The sequence below is a fragment of the Macaca fascicularis genome, chromosome 8 (assembly GCF_037993035.2).
Source record: "Macaca fascicularis isolate 582-1 chromosome 8, T2T-MFA8v1.1".
NCBI classification, from domain to species: Eukaryota; Metazoa; Chordata; class Mammalia; order Primates; family Cercopithecidae; genus Macaca; species Macaca fascicularis.
The window spans coordinates 84,772,329-84,789,945 of NC_088382.1; the positions used below are offsets into that span (position 1 = coordinate 84,772,329).

Here is a 17,617-nt window from a genome sequence, read left to right on the forward strand (position 1 = left end):
CAAGTAATATTATTACTTTCAATGGCTCTTTATTCAACATTCAGTATACTTTTCAATGCCACATGAAGATTGTAGTATAAAAACATAGTTTTCATCTGCTGTAACAAATGATAGTTATTTTAGTCTAAACTTTGGCGGTTTTCTATCAGTTTCTAGGAGGGAAAGCCAGTTTTCTCAACCCTGTGCATGGAAATTATGAATAGCTACTAGAAAAATACAAAGTTAAGAACTTTTCGTACTTAAAACTGCTATAAAATTGCAGAATTACACTTCTATAAAAGTCTTATGTGCATCAAAACTTTTCACCTTCTGCATCTCTCTAATAAGTGATGCTTCCCTTGTCTGTGACAGGAAGCTAGGTCTCACCTTCAGCTGAGGCTTACATTTGAGTTTTTAGGTTTGATAGACACGGTGTAGTTGAATGGTGGAAAGAGACAGGCAACAGCTTGGGATGATTTGAGTTATGACCACAATGTTGTACTCGATTTGATCATATGCTAGATACTCTAGCATTTAGAAAGAATGAAAATTGAGATTATGATTCACCACATTAGGGAAGCAAACATAGATGGATTAAAATAATTAAAAATAAAAATAAAAAACAGCTCCACACTCGGTAGGGTAAGCTGTTGTGAATTTAAAATTAGCAATTTTCTTACTCCAGATTACAACATGAACAAAGGAACGGCCTCTCTTTTCACTACCTATTCTGGCGTTTCAATTCTTGTCAACAATCCCTGATAAATTAACCAATGGCATCCTTTATATCAACTCCTTAAATGTATACATCATAAGAAAACAAAGTGCTATGGCCACCTTGAGAAGACAGTGCCTCATATTTTATGAATAAAGAGGGTGTCTCAACTGTCAGGCCATTCTGAGTCACATATTGACCCCAAATTCTATTGAACATCTTCCCCGCTTGGATCTCATCAAGGATGCGGACCCCTGGGAAAAATAAAAGGAAAAGACTTTCTTTCTCCATTTCGTCCCCTATTTCCCCCTTTTGTGCCTCCAAGATTGAAGGTGTTAACCCCATCCCCCACCCACTCCATGCTCTCTGGGGCAGCCCCTTCCTCTGTAAGGACCCTGAAAGGCATTTCAACGTATCAGCAGAACGGAACTGAGTGGGAGGAGGATCTTTGCATGCAGGGGAGCTGGCGGGGTTGACGGGGGTTGGGGCCCTCCTTGCACATATCTCCCACGGGGGGACCAGACCTTCCGGGCTCAGGTATTGGGAGCCCAAAGCACGCCTACAAAGGCCGAGCGCCCTGGCTTCGCAGCGTCCCAGAGAAGCAGGGCGGGCTGCTTCTGGCGGCTCTGGCGGGCCTCTGGCCAAGGCAGGCTGGAGGTGGGGGTGGGCGAGGAGGGGCGCTGAAGTCACGTGCCCGCGCTGGGGCCGCAATAAATGCTCTGGAGCGCGAGGGAGCGACGAAAGCGCTCGGCGCCTGGTTCTGCGCGCACCGGCTGCACCCAGCAAGAGCAAGAGGTCGCCTCCAGCCTCCGCAGCCGAGCCTTGCTGGTGTCCCCGCCCGTCGCTCCTGCAGATAATGCTCAGAGACTCTGGGGCGCCCACCCTGGCAAACTAACGAAGCAGCTCCCTTCTCACCCTAACTGCAGGTCTAATTTTGGACGCTTTGCCTGCCACTTCTTCAAGGTTGAGGGAGCCAGAGAGGCGGAGGCTCGCGTATTCCTGCAGTCAGAGCCCACGTTGCCCCCCTGACGCGCGGTGCTCGGGCCCTTCCCGAGCGGGGCTCTCGGTCTGCGGTCCCGTGTGAAGGCTCTGGGCGGCTGCAGAGGCCGGCCGTCCGGTTTGGCTCAGCTCTGCCAGGAAACTTCACACTGGAGAGGTAAGGCCGATTCTAAAACGCATCGCTGGGTCGTCAAGCTGCCACCCTTTCCTATCTCCCTTTTCCTTCTTAAACTGTACTTAAAAAAAAAAAAAAAAAAAAAAAAAAAAAGCCTACTGGTACAGAGTGGTTAGGCTCGAGGGGTGGGTGGGCTACTCGGAAAGCAGCGACGATAGAGATTAGCGGGAGCTCCAGTTCTTGTAAGTGACTTTGTTGGTTTCACCTCCTTTCTCTGTCGCGCTTTCCATTTGAATTCAGAGAACTGTGTGTGCCTTCACACTCGAGAGGAAAAGCTCTCAAGTTGCCGGGGAGCTGCTGACTTCTTCGGGTGCAGGCCACAGATTAGTCACAAACTTTCCAGGAAATACTGAGTTCTTGACCTGAGCCTGAGTAAGAAGAGACTTACCCCAGGGACCCAAACCGTTCATTTGCAGTAGTTCACGGGGCCCCCTAGATGTACCCTTGGATGCATATATGAATAGCCTTTTGTATTTCTTTGAAACATTCACTCTCAATTTTAGAATGCTGTGGACATTTTGAGTGTCTGTGCAACAGAGATGTGCCACTGGAATAATACCAAATAAAATACTAACACCTTAAAACTCTTCATAGAGAAACATGAACCTCTAGATTGAAGTCAAACATTCTAGGTGTATATAACATCTTTTGCAGAATATGTGTAATGTGTAGCCACTTAAAGTCTTGCAATTCACATAGTATTTTCAAGCTTTGACTCTTCTAGGCTACTTTTGCCATTTACGTTTGGCCTCAGGGGTATTATCTTGGACAATACAGTTTTCTATTTTGTGGAAACTGCATTGTGAAAAGTCCTCTGGAAGAAAAAAAAATGGGTTGGAGATAAGTTATTTCAAAATATGAGTGTCCATTTTCTGTTGTTAAATAGATAGATCAAACTGACACACTTCCTTTGTAACTTGTTTTGCTCGTGTTATTAGAAAATTCATATCTGCCGGTATTTTCATCTTAATCACATGACATGTCGTTATAGCCAAAAGGAGTGGAAGAGCCTGTCTTGGAGATTTTCCTGGGGAAATCCTGAGGTCATTCATTATGAAGTGTACCGCGCGGGAGTGGCTCAGAGTAACCACAGTGCTGTTCATGGCTAGAGCAATTCCAGCCATGGTGGTTCCTAATGCCACTTTATTGGAGAAACTTTTGGAAAAGTACATGGATGAGGATGGTGAGTGGTGGACAGCCAAACAGCGAGGGAAAAGGGCCATCACAGACAATGACATGCAGAGTATTTTGGACCTTCATAATAAATTACGAAGTCAGGTGTATCCAACAGCCTCTAATATGGAGTATATGGTAAGGACGTTTTTCAAGTGGTATGTACAAAAGAAATGTTTATTCATGCTTTCAGTCAGCAGTCCTCATGCTGTTCTTTACTCTTTAGTCATTTGTTTTATATGAATATTTTATATGTTTTAAGAAAAGATTTTCTTTCAGGGTATTTTCCTCTACGTATTCATTTATTAATAATGTTCCTCTTGTTTCTAAGAGCTCTTGACATTTCAGAGTAGGACTAAATGCCTTTAGAAACAATGTTCCTACTAAGTGCTGTAAATTCTACTCTTACCAGGAAGGTTAATATAGTGAAAATGGAAAACAGCTGGTATATTTGCTGTTAATTGACTTAACTGAAAATTTACTTCCTAATTCCTGATAGAACCTTTTTATGAATGGTGGATCTGAAAATGGACTAATAATTGGAAGAAATAATTGCTGGATTGCTGGTATATATAGTTTCTAATGGGTCTTTGTTTCTTATAAACATGTAAATGACATTGTAAAAGATACATTTTTATGGTTGCTTTATGTTAAACAGTGCTTTGGCAATGGCTTTTTTTCTTCCCTTGGATTTATTATTTGTGAACTTGAAGCATGAAAATAAGCCTGGGCAAAGGATTAATTTAAAATATGCAACTTATCCTTAACAACCTTATGTTTACTCTGAGTAAATTTGCAACTTTAAGGGACAGAATTACTTCTTTAAGACTACTAGCATGTAACTTATGAGTATACTGCCATTTCATACCCTAAACATTTAGAAAACTTCAAAAATCAGTTATTATATTCCTTCTATGAATGAGGAATGCACTAGCAAAGCCTGATAATAAATAGTTGTTGGTGATGGCAAAACTTACTTAACAAATGTTGGAAATGGCATTTTCATTGCAGTTAATTTTCATACATTAGTTTTTTTCTGCATTTACCTTAGTTTTGGTGGATATTCTTTATTTGGATAATTTTCATGAAGCATGGAAGTTCTGAGTTCCTATCACCCATTATAAAGTATGGCATTACACTATTTTAACTTTTACCAGAAAAAAATTATTTTACCCTAAAGAAAGTAGGTGGCACTCAAGAGAACTAATCAGGGATTAAGAATTGAGACTCAGGAATGAGGCTGTCTGGATTAAACTTCTGGCACTGACACCCTCTAGCTATGTGACATTGGGCATTTGCTAATTTCTCTCTACTTCAGTTTCCTGGTGCCTAGCATTATATACTCACCTCAAAGGATTATTGGGAAGATAAAAGGAGATAACCTGGACACAGTTTAGCTCATTATCAAACATACTTCAAGATCTCAGTAAATGTTACCAAGACATGTATAACTAATTTTATGTTTCCTTATATGGTTTAAATATAATATCTAAGGAAATTGCCAGCTCTTCTCAAAATACTGTGCAGGACATGACATCTGTCATGTCTTATATTTCTGCCTCTTGCATAGTGTTTGTCTAAAGTGAAAAATTCTATGACTTCTTCATCAATGAGACTTCAAACAGAGTGGCCAGTTCTGGAGCCTTTCCAACTAGGCTACTGAATGCTTATTCCACGTGAATAGGTATTCAGCTACTTTTTACTTAAGGAAGAACTTGGGAGTTCAAACCCACAAAATGCAATCTGAGAATATTTGTGTGTGTTTTCAGTAATATGGAAATCATGGAAGAACAGTTCTGTGATTCGTTCTCATGTCTGGCTTCCAATAATAATAATAATAATAATAACTGCCTATTGTATGATATCTGGTCTGGGATGTTTATATGAGTTTCTTTTTAGTTTCACTGGTTTCAGTCTGTCCTTGAAATGTAGATTCAGAAACCAGCCAGGGTTTATGTTGTGTTGCCCTTAGATACTATTAGCACTGGAACTGTGTCTTGGCCATTAACTGGTCTGCAGAGAAGTGCATTGCCCAACTGTAATACACATTTTCTAGAGTACACATTTAAGGTGAAGTCTAAAATACTATTTTATTTGAAATACTGTTGATTTAGGCATTTTATAACAATGTAAATGAGATGTAGATCATTCTTGTGAAAATCCAATTCCTGGGCGACAGAGCGAGACTCCGTCTCAAAAAAAAAAAAAAAAAAAAAAAAATTTATTTATTCTGAGAAAACAAACCTTTAAACTGGCTAAAGGGCTATTTCCTATAAAATCTGCAATGTCCTATGATAAGTACTACTGGTTTTGGCCCCTTCTACCCTATGTGTCTGTCATTTCATGTTAAATGTTTGAATAACCACTTACCTTATTTATACTTGGTGCATATTTTAGGTAACTCTTTGTCCTTAAACCTATGGGAGCCAGGCCGTATCCGGACATTATTAATGTTACATTTCTACCCCTACTCTTTTACTCATTTAACTTTTAGGGTTAAAAATTGAGTCTGGGCTGGGTGCAGTGGTTCATGCCTGTAATTCCAACACTTGGGGGCAGAGGTGGGAGGATCACCTGAGTTCAGGAGTTCTAGACCAGCCTGGCCAACATGGTGAAACCCCATCTCTACTAAAAATACAAAAAATTAGCCAAGCATGGTGGCATGCACCGGTAATTCCAGCCACTGGAGAGGTTGAGGCACCGGAAACGCTTGAACCCGGGAGGGGAACATTGTAGTGAGCTGAGATCACGCCACTGCACTCCAGCCTGGGTGACAGAGTAAGACACTGCCTTAAAACAAACAAGCAAGCAAGCAAACAAACAAACAAACAAAAAACTTGAGTCTGGAAAGCTTATTTTCTTTTAAAGAGCTTTAGGTGTTGATTGAGAATAAAGAAATAGACTCATTTGAAAATTTGCTTGTTAGCAAGGACACAGAATTCTTTGTTCACATCTGTGAGTAATGCCAGAGGAGCACAGAACAAATGGAACATTTCTAATTTTGAGTGCTAATCAGTGGATGAGATGAGGTATATATTGTTTCTGAAGGTGGTCAGAAACGTGAATCGTAGGAAAGAGTTGGGGGTATATGTCAATTAGAGGAAGTGGAAGAGAAAAATGCAGGGTGGCAGGAATTGGCAGGCTGGTTGTAGGGAACTGGAAGCAGATTAAGTTCATGGAAGCAGATTAGTTGATGAAAGCACAGACCTTGTGGCAGAGTCAGGATGAGGAGAAATAAGTTATTGGTGATAGAAACCAGTAATCCTAAGGAAGGAGATTACCTACATTTAATTTGGGGTAAATGGAGAAACTGGAACTTTTAGGGCATTCAGTGATACTGTTGCTGAAGTGGCAGTGGGTTTTGGAGGAAAAAGTATTGGCTTTGGACCTAGATTTCAGCAGGTTCACATTTTGCTTCTGCTGCTTATTGGCACGTGAACCCTGATAGTCAGCAAACATTCTAGGCGTTGTTCTTCTCATTGGCAAAATAAATGAAGGAATATAAACCTTATATGTTTATTGGCCATTTTTATGTTTTTGTTTTTTTTTTTGAAAAATGTCTGTTCATGTCCTTTGCACACTTTTTAGTGGGGTTGTTTTTTTCTCATTGAGTTCCTTGTAGATTCCATATACCAGTCCTTTGTCAGATACATAGTTTACAAATATTCTCTTCCATTCTGTAGGTTGTCTGTTTACTCTGTGGTTATTTCTTGCTGTGCAGAAGCTTTTTCGTTTTAGCACCATTGGTCTATTTTTGTGTTAGTTGCATTTGCTTTTGAGGTGTTTTTCATAAATTCTTTGCCTAGGCCAATGTCTAGAAGAGTTTTCCCTGGGTTTTCTTGTATAGTTTTTATAGTTTCAGGTCTTACATGTAAATATTTAATTCATAAATCATGCAATATCACTCAGCCATAAAAAAGAATGAAATCATGTCTTTTGCAGCAATGTGAATGGGACTGGAGATCATTATCTTAAGTGAAATAACTCAGAAACAGAAAGTCAAATCCCGTATGTTCTCACTTACATGTGGGAGTTTAAATACTATGTGCACATGGATATAGGAAGTGAATTAATAAACGCTGGAGACTTGGAGAGGTGGCAAGGGTGGCAAGAGATGAGAAATTATGTAATGTGTATATTACATTATGTAATATATGTAATCATGTAATGTGTATATTGTACACTATTTGGGTGGTAGTTACACCTAAAGTGCAGACTTCATCACTACACAATATATCAATGTAACAAAACTGCACTTACACTCCTTAAGTCTATTAAAAAAAAAAAAAGAATACAAACCTGACAGGTTGTAATGAGATAAGCCATTTGCTACTGTGGAACAGCTTTGCTTTCTTTAAGCGTTTGCATTATGTGTTTTAAGACTGCATTGCTTGGTTCTTCCATGTCCCCATGCTCTTGTTTCCCACACATCTCTGAAAAGTTTGTTTCCCAAGTTTTCACTTCTGTCCTTTTCCCTTTCTACAGGGACTTCTGTACTCCTCTGACTTTAAATATCCTGTATTTGTGGCTCCATATTCTGTATCTCCAGCTGACAGCGCTGTCTTTGAGCTTCATTTGAGCTTCATTTTTGTATTTCCTACTGCCTATTGGACCATCTCCATGTAATGTTACTCCACAGACATAATACTGCACACTGCAAGTGTCAAAAAAAAAAACCCAAAAAAACCTGCCTTATCCTTTTCCTCTACCCTCACCTGCCAGCCTCTTTGTTGATGATGAATATCACTAACATCTTCTCAGTACTTTCTAAGAAACATACAAAAAAAAAAAAAAAAACCAGAAAATTGGTCACATCCTTAACTTTTTACCACACATTTCCGTATATCATACACACACGAACATCAATACACCATTACTTGCCAAATTGTGTAGCTTCTGTCTCAAATGTCTTTTGAATCCCTCTCTTCTATTGCATTCTAATCTTTGCTCTTTTCATACCTACACTGGTACCACAGCTTCCCACCTAGCAGACTATACCAGTCTGTTCTGTTCCTCCTTTCTTTTTTTTTCCTTTTTTTTTCTTTTTTGAGACTAAATCTCGCTCTCTCTGCCAGACTGAAGGGCAGTGGCACAATCTCAGCTCAGTGCAAACTCTGCCTCCAAAGTGTAAGTGATTCTCCTGCTTCAGCCTCCCAGGTAGCTAAGATTACAGGTGCACGTCACCATCCCCAGCTAATTTTTATACTTTTAATAGAGATGGAGTTTCACCATGTTGGGCAGGCTGGTCTGAAACTCCTAGTCTAAAGTGATCTGCCCGCCTTGGCCTCCAACAGTGCTGGCATTACAGGCATGAGCCACCATGCCGGTCTTTGTACCTACTTTATTTCTAATTTACCTCACTCTCCTCACCATTAGTGAAGGTGACTTTTCCTTCAAACCAGTCTGTGCTGGTTGCTTAGTTGCACAACAGTTCTGTTGACTTCTGGCTGCTCACAATTTAAAGCCCACCATGATTAGCTTATAAATGGAAGCATGTTGTCCAATCTGCCCCAGAGTGGTCAACTCCCTTGTGTTTATTTGAACCTGTGTTCCCATTGAATTACTCAGTGTTCTTGAAGATGGGCATACCTCCTCATGCCCTCGTGCTGGGCTGGAGTGTAGTGGCACTGTCTTGGCTTATTGCATGTCCGCCTCCCAGGCTCAAGAGATTCTCCTGCCTCAGCCTCCCCAGTAGCTGGGATTGCGGGCGTGTGTCACTTCGCCTGGCTAATTTTTGTGTTTTTAGTAAAGATGGGGTTTCACTATGTTGGCTAGGCTGGTCTCGAACTCGTGACCTCAGGTGATCCACCCGCCTCAACCTCCCAAACTGCTGGACAAGTGTGAGCCACTGGGCACGGCCACAGACTCTTACTTTTCCCTCAAAACAGCTTAAACTTTGTCTTTCCTATAAAGCTCCCTCTGCTCTCGCCATTCCACTGCTGCATTCCTATTTATTTAAGCCTATTTATAGTATTAAAGCCTATTTTTTTGCAGTGAAATATCATACTTGTTTTCCTTTCTAAGACTGAATTACTAGAAGGATAAGTATCATACATTATTTATCTTTATAACTAAGCTTGGTGAATAGAAGGGCTACTCAGTAAACATTTGTTGATAGAATATTGTTGCTCAATAAATACTTGTTGAATAAGGGGATGGATGGATGAATAGGTAAGATTATATGAAACAAATATGGAGGACAGGTAAGACAGAGAAATTAAAATAATAAAAGTTCTGGAAGGTAGAATATCACCAAAACCAGGGATATTGATGTGGGAAATTAGAAACACTTGAGAAAAAAGTGTAAATGCTTCAAATAATTCAGGATTTTTTCCCTAGTTTTTCAAATTTTCATGAGCTGCTAAAAAATGTCGTATAACATAGAGCTACTAAACTGTTAGTAAATGTATTGAAATGTTGTGGAATTTAAATAATAAAACAGATTAATGAGTCTTTACCCCTTATTGCATATTTTTAACATAGTCTGTAAAATATTATAGATAAAGTTCAAAATAGTTTGTTACTATACAAAGTGTACCTAAGTGTAGAATGTACTTTAGCAACCAGGGAGGGCAGGTGACCTAAAAAGGACATGTGGGTCAACTGTGTAAACTGTTTCTTGCTGTTATTACTGTTTCCCTGTTTTTTTTTGAGAAGTGTTGGCAGACATTCTGCTGGGGAGTTGATTGCTATGCATGCCTCCTCTCCCCACATGTATTGGAGAGGCTATGGGCAGAACCTTCACATGAATGACACTTTTCTAACTGTAAAATGAAACACATCTGGTTTCGCTAGGGAACCAGAACCCAAGGGCCAAATAACTGGTGGTACTTTCAGTCCTGGGTGTATGTTGATGCAAACAATGTCTTGGTTTCAATTGGTTACTTATGTTCTTTCTAAGGCCATGCTTAAAATTAGAAATTATGTTTTGTTTTTTTCCTTCTGTGCTTCAGTACAGAAGATAACTCCAGAAACTGGACATGGGACAATCTAGTTTGTTGAACAGGGTAATGCTAATCTAGAATATGCAAAAGTGATCTTTAGCTTGTGAATTGCTTCATTTACTCTCATAAATTCACATTTTCTAACATTATTTGCTATCAGTGATATATGTCCAGAATAAATGTAGATAAAGAAATGATGGCCTTATGACTTCCTTACCCATAGCTTGTGTCCTGATCTTGGTACAAGTGCCAAGAATTCATTGCAATAAATATTTTATTGCAATTAAGGTTTAATGGCAATTAAGGTTACTGCAATTCTTAACTCCTAAAATAATAGTTTTCTCTCTGTATACTGTTGCTTGACTGGTCATTTTCAAAAATGAAATATTTTTATATCTTTGACATACGGTATCCACATACACCTAAAGGTATATGAAATTTCTGTTTATTTAAAGAATATCATTATTACTTAAAATTACTAAAGTTCCCTTATTCTGAATTTAAAATAGCTTATTTAATTTTCCTAAAGTGTTTTTGCTTTAATAGTAGTATTGAGATACAATAAAGTTGTTTTAAGTATCATTTTCTACAGAATTTTAAAGTTTACAAAACTTTATTTTGAATATTTTTAAGACTTCGACCTTTAAAGTGAGTGTATTTTTCTTTTTGAAGATTGCACCATAGATGGCAATACCTATAGAAAGAAAAGTGACATTACAACCCAGTTCTATTCTCCCTTAAATATTAGCAACATATCTATGGGTTTAGAAAGACAAGAGAAGAAAAGTAGTTTCAATAGGAGAATGGAACATCCAGAGCCTGAGATATGCCACAAAATTTTGGAATTGTGCTTTTATTCATTCCTTTATTCAGCAAGTATTGGGAGTTTACTAAATCCCAGGCACTATCTAGGCTCCTAGTAGAAACAGAACAAACATTCTTCCTTGCATGGAATAGACGCGAGTCTCCAGACAGCCAGGGTGCCCATGTGGCAGACAGACGGAGTATGAGAAGTGTGGTAGGAGATGAGGTTACAGGTTTAATTGGGGAAGAGATGCAGATCATCGTAAAAACTCTTTCTTTTAGCTGAGTTTATGATAAGAAGCCATTTGAGGCATTTCGACATATGAATAGCATGACCTTCCCTACATTTATTCAGAATCATTCTGGCTTTGTTGAGAACATACTTTAGGCGGTGCGAAGAGGAGCACAGCTGTGAACAGGAAGACAAGGCAATTGCAGTAATCGTACAATAGTTGATGGTGGCTAGGAGTGGGGTGACAGCCATGAAGGTAGTAAGAAATGGAAAGAGTATGAATATAAATCCCTATGTGATCATAAAATTCATCTTGGAAAATTAAAGGAGGCCTTGTTGCAAGATGAATGAAATTGACTTGGCTGGCCAGCCAGCCAGTAGGCTGGGATTTCCTGCATTTGATGCAAGATCTAAATCCATCCAAGCCTTGGCTGCCGTGTTTTGAAAACTGATGGCAGTTTCCCCTCTGGTTTGAATATCAGTGGAGAAGATTCTGGATCCTTCAACTTGCAAGGACTTCTGGAATGGTTGCAGAGATTCCAGAAATCACTGGTTACCCATTTTACCCACACAATTTCAAGAGATTAGAGGAGGAGGAACGCAACCTCTGTCTCCTCCCTTTCTGGGATAGATTTGCCTGCTGTTTCCTCACCTAGTCTGCCTTCCCTCTCAAAACTCAGTCTCCTTCCTCCCTCCATAAAAACAGAAGATGAGAACTTTTGCATGAGAAGTAGAACAGGAAATTGTCCAGTTTCTGCCCAGCAATCACTATTAATTGCACTGTCATGGGAATGTCTTTGGGATTTTATTTCATTTTGGCAGACTTATTTGGCATATGGGGTATAGCTGTACAGTTTGCGCCATTAGATCTTGGAAGCGTGGTAGTTGTTATTTTTTCTAAGATGGGGAAGAATATGGATAGACCAGTTTTAGGTAGAGAAAGTTGGGGCTCAGTTTGAGACATATTCAAATTGAGATTTAGCTTAGATATCGAAATGAATGTGTCAAGTATGCCATTAGATACAAAGCAGTTAATATATGGAGGCAAATCTTGAACATGAAATTAGGACTCACCATCATTTAGATGGTATTTAAACTCATGAGGAGAGATGAGGTCGTCAAGGGAATGAGTATACATACAGATGGTCAAGACATGAGTTCTTGACACACTTTAAAGTGTAGAGGTAGGGAAGATGAGAAGGAAAAACACAAAGAAAATTGAGAATTAGGAAGAAAACCAGAAGAACATGATGGCCTGGAATTCAAATGAAGAAAAGCAGAAAGAGTGATCAGCTCTGTCAAATGCTGCTTATAAAGCTCAAGTAAAATGCAGATATGACAATTTTACAACATATTTGACAATATAGAGGCTACTGAAATCTGATAATACAGTTTGGATGAAGTCATAGTGGTCTAAGACTAGTTCAAGAATGGGATCAGAAATATTATTCATTACCTATTTATCGAACATGCAATATCTCCTGTGGGTCAGGTGGTACCCACAGTCTTTTGTTTTGAGTCAGGGTCTCTGTCCCCTAGGCTGGAGTGCAGTGGCACAATCACAGCACACTGCAGCCTTGACCTCCAGGGCTCAAGCCATCCTTCCACTTCAGCCTCCTGAGTAGCTGAGACTACAGCAATGTGTCACCAGGCCCAGCTAATACACAGTCTTAACTCTCTTCCAGCCTAAAGTTTTCAACTTAGTTTTAGAATAGATAATTCAATCTGGGAATGTATCTCAAATTTTATGACAATAAATAGGAAAATGTAATTTATTTGCATAATTTTTGCACTTTACTGAATGCCTTTATTTAAATATGAAAATGTAATAATCATATAGTCACACTTAAGAGTTACATTTAGTTCAGGAAAATTCTCTCTTTGCTATTGTTCAGGCTGTGCTCTCTCACATATTCCTTACGGGAATTTATACACCAAATCATTGCACATGGCTTTAAAATTTTATTTGTAGTGATTTTTACTAAATCAAAGCCAAGTCTTTATAAAAATGGCTTTATAAAAATGGCTTTATAAAAATGGCTAATTGCTTTATTTATATATGCATAAATATACATATGTTATATTTATACACGCACATACATCATGGAGGATATTTATACATGTATGCACATATAATACATTTATATGTATGATATTTAGTTTACAGGAAGAAAAATGTGAAAATTCAAGTGGTAATGAATTATCTGGTGAAGATATTACAGTATGTCTAACCATGTTCTTATTTTCCTAAATATTTGTTGCCTTCATAATTTTAAAAAGCTACTTGTAAGGCTTTTATAATTGATTACAGTGATTTGTTATTATTGATAAATTTACGTTTAAAAAGGCATTTAAATCAGCAAATATTGACTGAGCACTTATGTGACAGGCACTGTTCTTAATGCTGAGGAATGCATTAGTTTATAAGGCGTTTGACCAGTTAATGAAAATAAGCAGAGTGAGGTGATAGAGAATGAGGGAGGTGGAGCTAATCCTATTGGGTAGTTGGAGAAGGCTTTTCTGAATTGGTGAATTACAAGGAGTCAGCTAAGGAAAGATACAGAGACCCATCATTCTAGGCAGGAGAAATACTAGGCACAAAGTCTTCAAGTCAGGAATAAGGTTGGAATTTAACAAAGAAGGACTGTGGGACTGAATTTTATTCCATAACAGGGTAAGTATTAGAAAATAAGGTAGACATAAAAACATGGACCAGAATCCTTTTTTTTTTTTTTTTTTTTTGAGACAACGTCTTGCTCTGTCACCCAGGCTGTAGTGCAATGGCACAGTCATGACTCACTGCATCATCAAACTCCTGGGCCCAAGCCGTCCTCCTCCTCAGCCTCCTGAGTAGCTGAGACTACGGGCACATACCACCACACCCAGCTAATTTTTAAATTTTTTGTAGAGATTGGTCTTGCCGTGTTTCCCAGGCTGGTCTTGAACTCCTGGGCTTAAGTCATCTTCCTGCCTCGGCCTCCTGAAGTGCAGGGATTATAGGCGAGAGCCACAGTGCCTGGTCCCAGAATCCTTTTTGGCCTTTTAGGTGAATAAAAATTTCTGTTTTATTTTGAATTTTTTTTGAGATGGAGCCAGTGTGGTGGCTCATGCCTGTAATCCCAGCACTTTGGTTGCTGAGGTGGGTGGATCATCTGAGGTCAGGAGTTCGAGACCAGTCAGATCAACATGGTGAAATGCCATCTCTATCAAAAATAGAAAAATTAGCCAGGTGTGATGATGCATGCCTGTAGTCTCAGCTAATGGGAAAGCTGAGGCAGGAGAATCGCTTGAACCTGGGAGATGGAGATTTTAGTGAGCCGAGATCGTGCCACTGCACTCCAGCCTGGGTGACAGAGAGACTCCATCTCAAAAAAAAAACAAAAACAAAAAACAGTAAAGTTCAGAGATTTAATAGCAGCGAAGAAGTTTACTATATTATTTCAAGGTATTGACAAGAATCAGAGATTTAAAGTAATAATTTCTTCTCTGATTTGCCATTGGTCACACCACTCTATCACACCACTGTATGTGGTGTCACCTGCTTTCCCTTTGGAGACATTTGACTAGGCAACATCTGGAGATTAGAAAGAGATAATCAAAGACATGTTAGTAATGGATTAATTTTTTAAGTACTCAGATATTAGATAATATGGATCTAGTACAGATACATACCAGATAGCTTGTTTGGGGTTCATATTGCAATTGAATGCTAAATACATATGGTTGTACAGGAATCTAAATTATGAAAATTATGGAACTGTTGACCCAAATATGTTACTTGGATTACCGGGTTATTAAACTGGCTAAAAATAAGAAGCTGAAACTGATCTGGCGAAGCTTACTTTTTTCTTCTTTTGACTTGTTAACAGAATCAGTAAGGTGTGATTAAGTCAACTACTTACACATACATGCTAATTGGGAAAAAGACAGCAGATTTTCTATATTGGCAGCTCATAAACCTCAAAGGCAAACATTTGAAAAAGGACACAGTCTATTTAGTAAGCCATGCTTTATATTTTAATTTTTAAGCCAAAACATGTTATGAAAATAGCAGAATATTAAAGATAGAAAGCATATTTTTGTCATGGCAAAGCAAGTAGGTATGATTTTGGGGGTAGAAATAAGGGGTGCTTTTGTCTAATAGTACTCAAACTTTAATGTGCATATGAATCCCCTGGGAATCTTGTTAAAATATATATTTCGATTCAATAGGTCTGGGAACCCCAATATTCTGCATTTCTAACAAACCCCCAGGTGATGTGGTGGCCGCTGTTCTAGCAACCTCATTTTAAGTAGAAGGCTTTATCCTTCCTGGAGGAAGTGAGGTTTAAATTGGGACATGAATAATTATAAAATACAGGTTCTTTATTTTCTCCCTCTTCAACTATCACATTCTCCTCCCTTTTTTCTTTATATAAGGTAGTGACTGTAACTGTTAAGGCAGGAAAATGGAATTTCTTTTTCATTTTTTTTTTTTACAAAGTACTTATAATGCATAATGTTGGAGAAGTTTGAACAATAAGATTCTCTCCTCTAAGGCCTAATGTTGAAGTCAGTCTAATTGGAGGAGAAATGGGAAATGAATCTCAAAGTTAGTTAATGGCACAATTCTGCTGGATAGTGAAAAGTGAAATACAGCCACTGACGGAATAAACCTTAAAGGCCATATGAGTAAGAAGGGAGGAAGTAGAATTTCAGTTGGGTAAGTATGAGGGGTTGGAGGGCAGCAACTAGATAAAAGGATAATGAGCTATTAGGCAAGACTGAGAGTGAACACGGGACTTAGTGTTTCTAGAATGTCCCCTGTATGTTGTTGCAAGTCAAACAATACAAAGTAACCACCAAAATGCTGGACAGTCTGGTAAAGGGGCTGCTGGTAATAAAACGTAAAACTGTATCTTATACTTGCTCAAGACATATTAAATCCGTATCTGAAATAATGAATGAGATCAGATGTTGTCCAGAGAAGGAAAATCAAAATGAAAAAAAGTGTTGAGGGAGGGGCAGCTCTTGAATGAAGATGGAATAAGAACATGGGAACTCCTGTGTGGAAAGAAAAGGCCAAGAGGTCTGCTAAATCAAGGGTACTGTGAATAAGTGAGTACAACCTGAACAAATACAAAGCAGTGCTATTTCACGTGAACATCTACCGTGTTATTACATGTGCCTTGAGATTTTTTATGCTAAACAGATCTCGCCAAGCCTGCTCCCCTTTGCAGACAGTGAGAATGCCTATCGCCCTCCTTGTTTTCTTTGTAATGAATTTCTACTTCCTTTAAGATTCACTTAGGGCCTAACCTGCTTTTGTCTAAACCCTCCATACAGAATTAGGTGCCCCCCAGACCCAGTTCCCTGGCTTCCATAGCCTCCTTTACATGCCGCTGCTTGCAGTGTTTACATCCTTGTCTCTTTCTCTAGCCTCACATTCCTTTGTAGGAAGGGACTGTGCCATGGTAATCTTTGCATTCCCCGGTTGTGTGGCTGACACATGCCCTAAGCTCAGTTTGTGTTAGCCGGAAGGAAAACAAAATGGGATGAATGAAAAAAATGAAAAGATGACAAGATTTTCAACAACAATTTAAAGTAGACAGAATGAAAAGGATTTAATTCTGTCTTGACAAAATAGTTTTATTAGAAAATTGCAAAAACATTCTTTTTAGTGAAAGCTTTTCACTAAAATGTTTTACATAATTACATATCATTGCAAGCTTGACATGATATGTAAATATTGTTTTACATATCCTGATGTACTCTATTGAAAAATATAAAATTATGTAAAATGTAATAAAAAATAAAGTTAGGTAAAACCATTTTATATATTTTAAACATGAATTTATGCAAACAATTTTACATAAAACAATTTTATATAAAACAAAATTTTATGTTTTTAAGTAGAATAGTTTTTGGCTTAGGGCAAACTCATTCATTTTGGGTTAGTGCAAACTCATTTAGTAAACATGACAGGTGGCTAAATTATCACTGGATTTCAGTGACTTTCTGAGTTGCACTGGGTTTCTGACATCTCTGTCTCACGATCTGGGGATGGTCAGAAGCCCTCTGAAGTTCACGATAGGATCTTCCAGGAGATACAGTGATCAGAATGCCAAAACTCTTGATGAACTGTTTTCAAGATGTAAGTCACAGTATGGTAAGAAGTACAAATTAATATATTTTACACTGCATATAAATCATGAAGAATTTCAGAATAAAGCAGTGACGAGTAAAGCCTCTTAGAAGAGGTATGTTTTGAAATAGTATTTGGTAGAGGTTACCATCATTGTGTGGAAGGGAATATGGTGAGACCCTCATCAGTAAGGGATTGTGGTGAAAATATGTGTCCAGCTGATTCAATGGGGAGGAAATGGCTGTCACAATCTGTGTGAATTGATTTAAGCCTCAATTATGGAGATATTTAGGCTTGGTCAGATTTTCCCAAATGGTGGAAACAACCTTGTTCTGTCAAGTGTGAATCATGGCAGACTTGAGCAGCACAGCCCTGTTCCATTGTCTTATCTGCTTCTTATGATGAAACATTTTATTTGAGGTAATATGACAGTATTAGTCTGACCTTTTAAAGTGAAACTTTATTACAAATT

General features: G+C 38.6%; 1 protein-coding gene across 1 annotated transcript in view; it reads left to right on the plus strand.

Moving 5' to 3' along the window:
- The first annotated feature begins 1,433 nt into the window (after positions 1–1,433).
- The window catches only part of CRISPLD1 (cysteine rich secretory protein LCCL domain containing 1), a 46,423-nt gene continuing 30,239 nt past the window's right edge, over positions 1,434–17,617 (plus strand). Inside the window, exons 1-2 of the mRNA XM_005563573.4 lie at positions 1,434–1,850; positions 2,860–3,179. Coding sequence (XP_005563630.3) covers positions 2,922–3,179 — 258 coding nt within the window. The 5' untranslated portion in view covers positions 1,434–1,850; positions 2,860–2,921. The remainder of the gene's footprint in view (positions 1,851–2,859; positions 3,180–17,617) is intronic.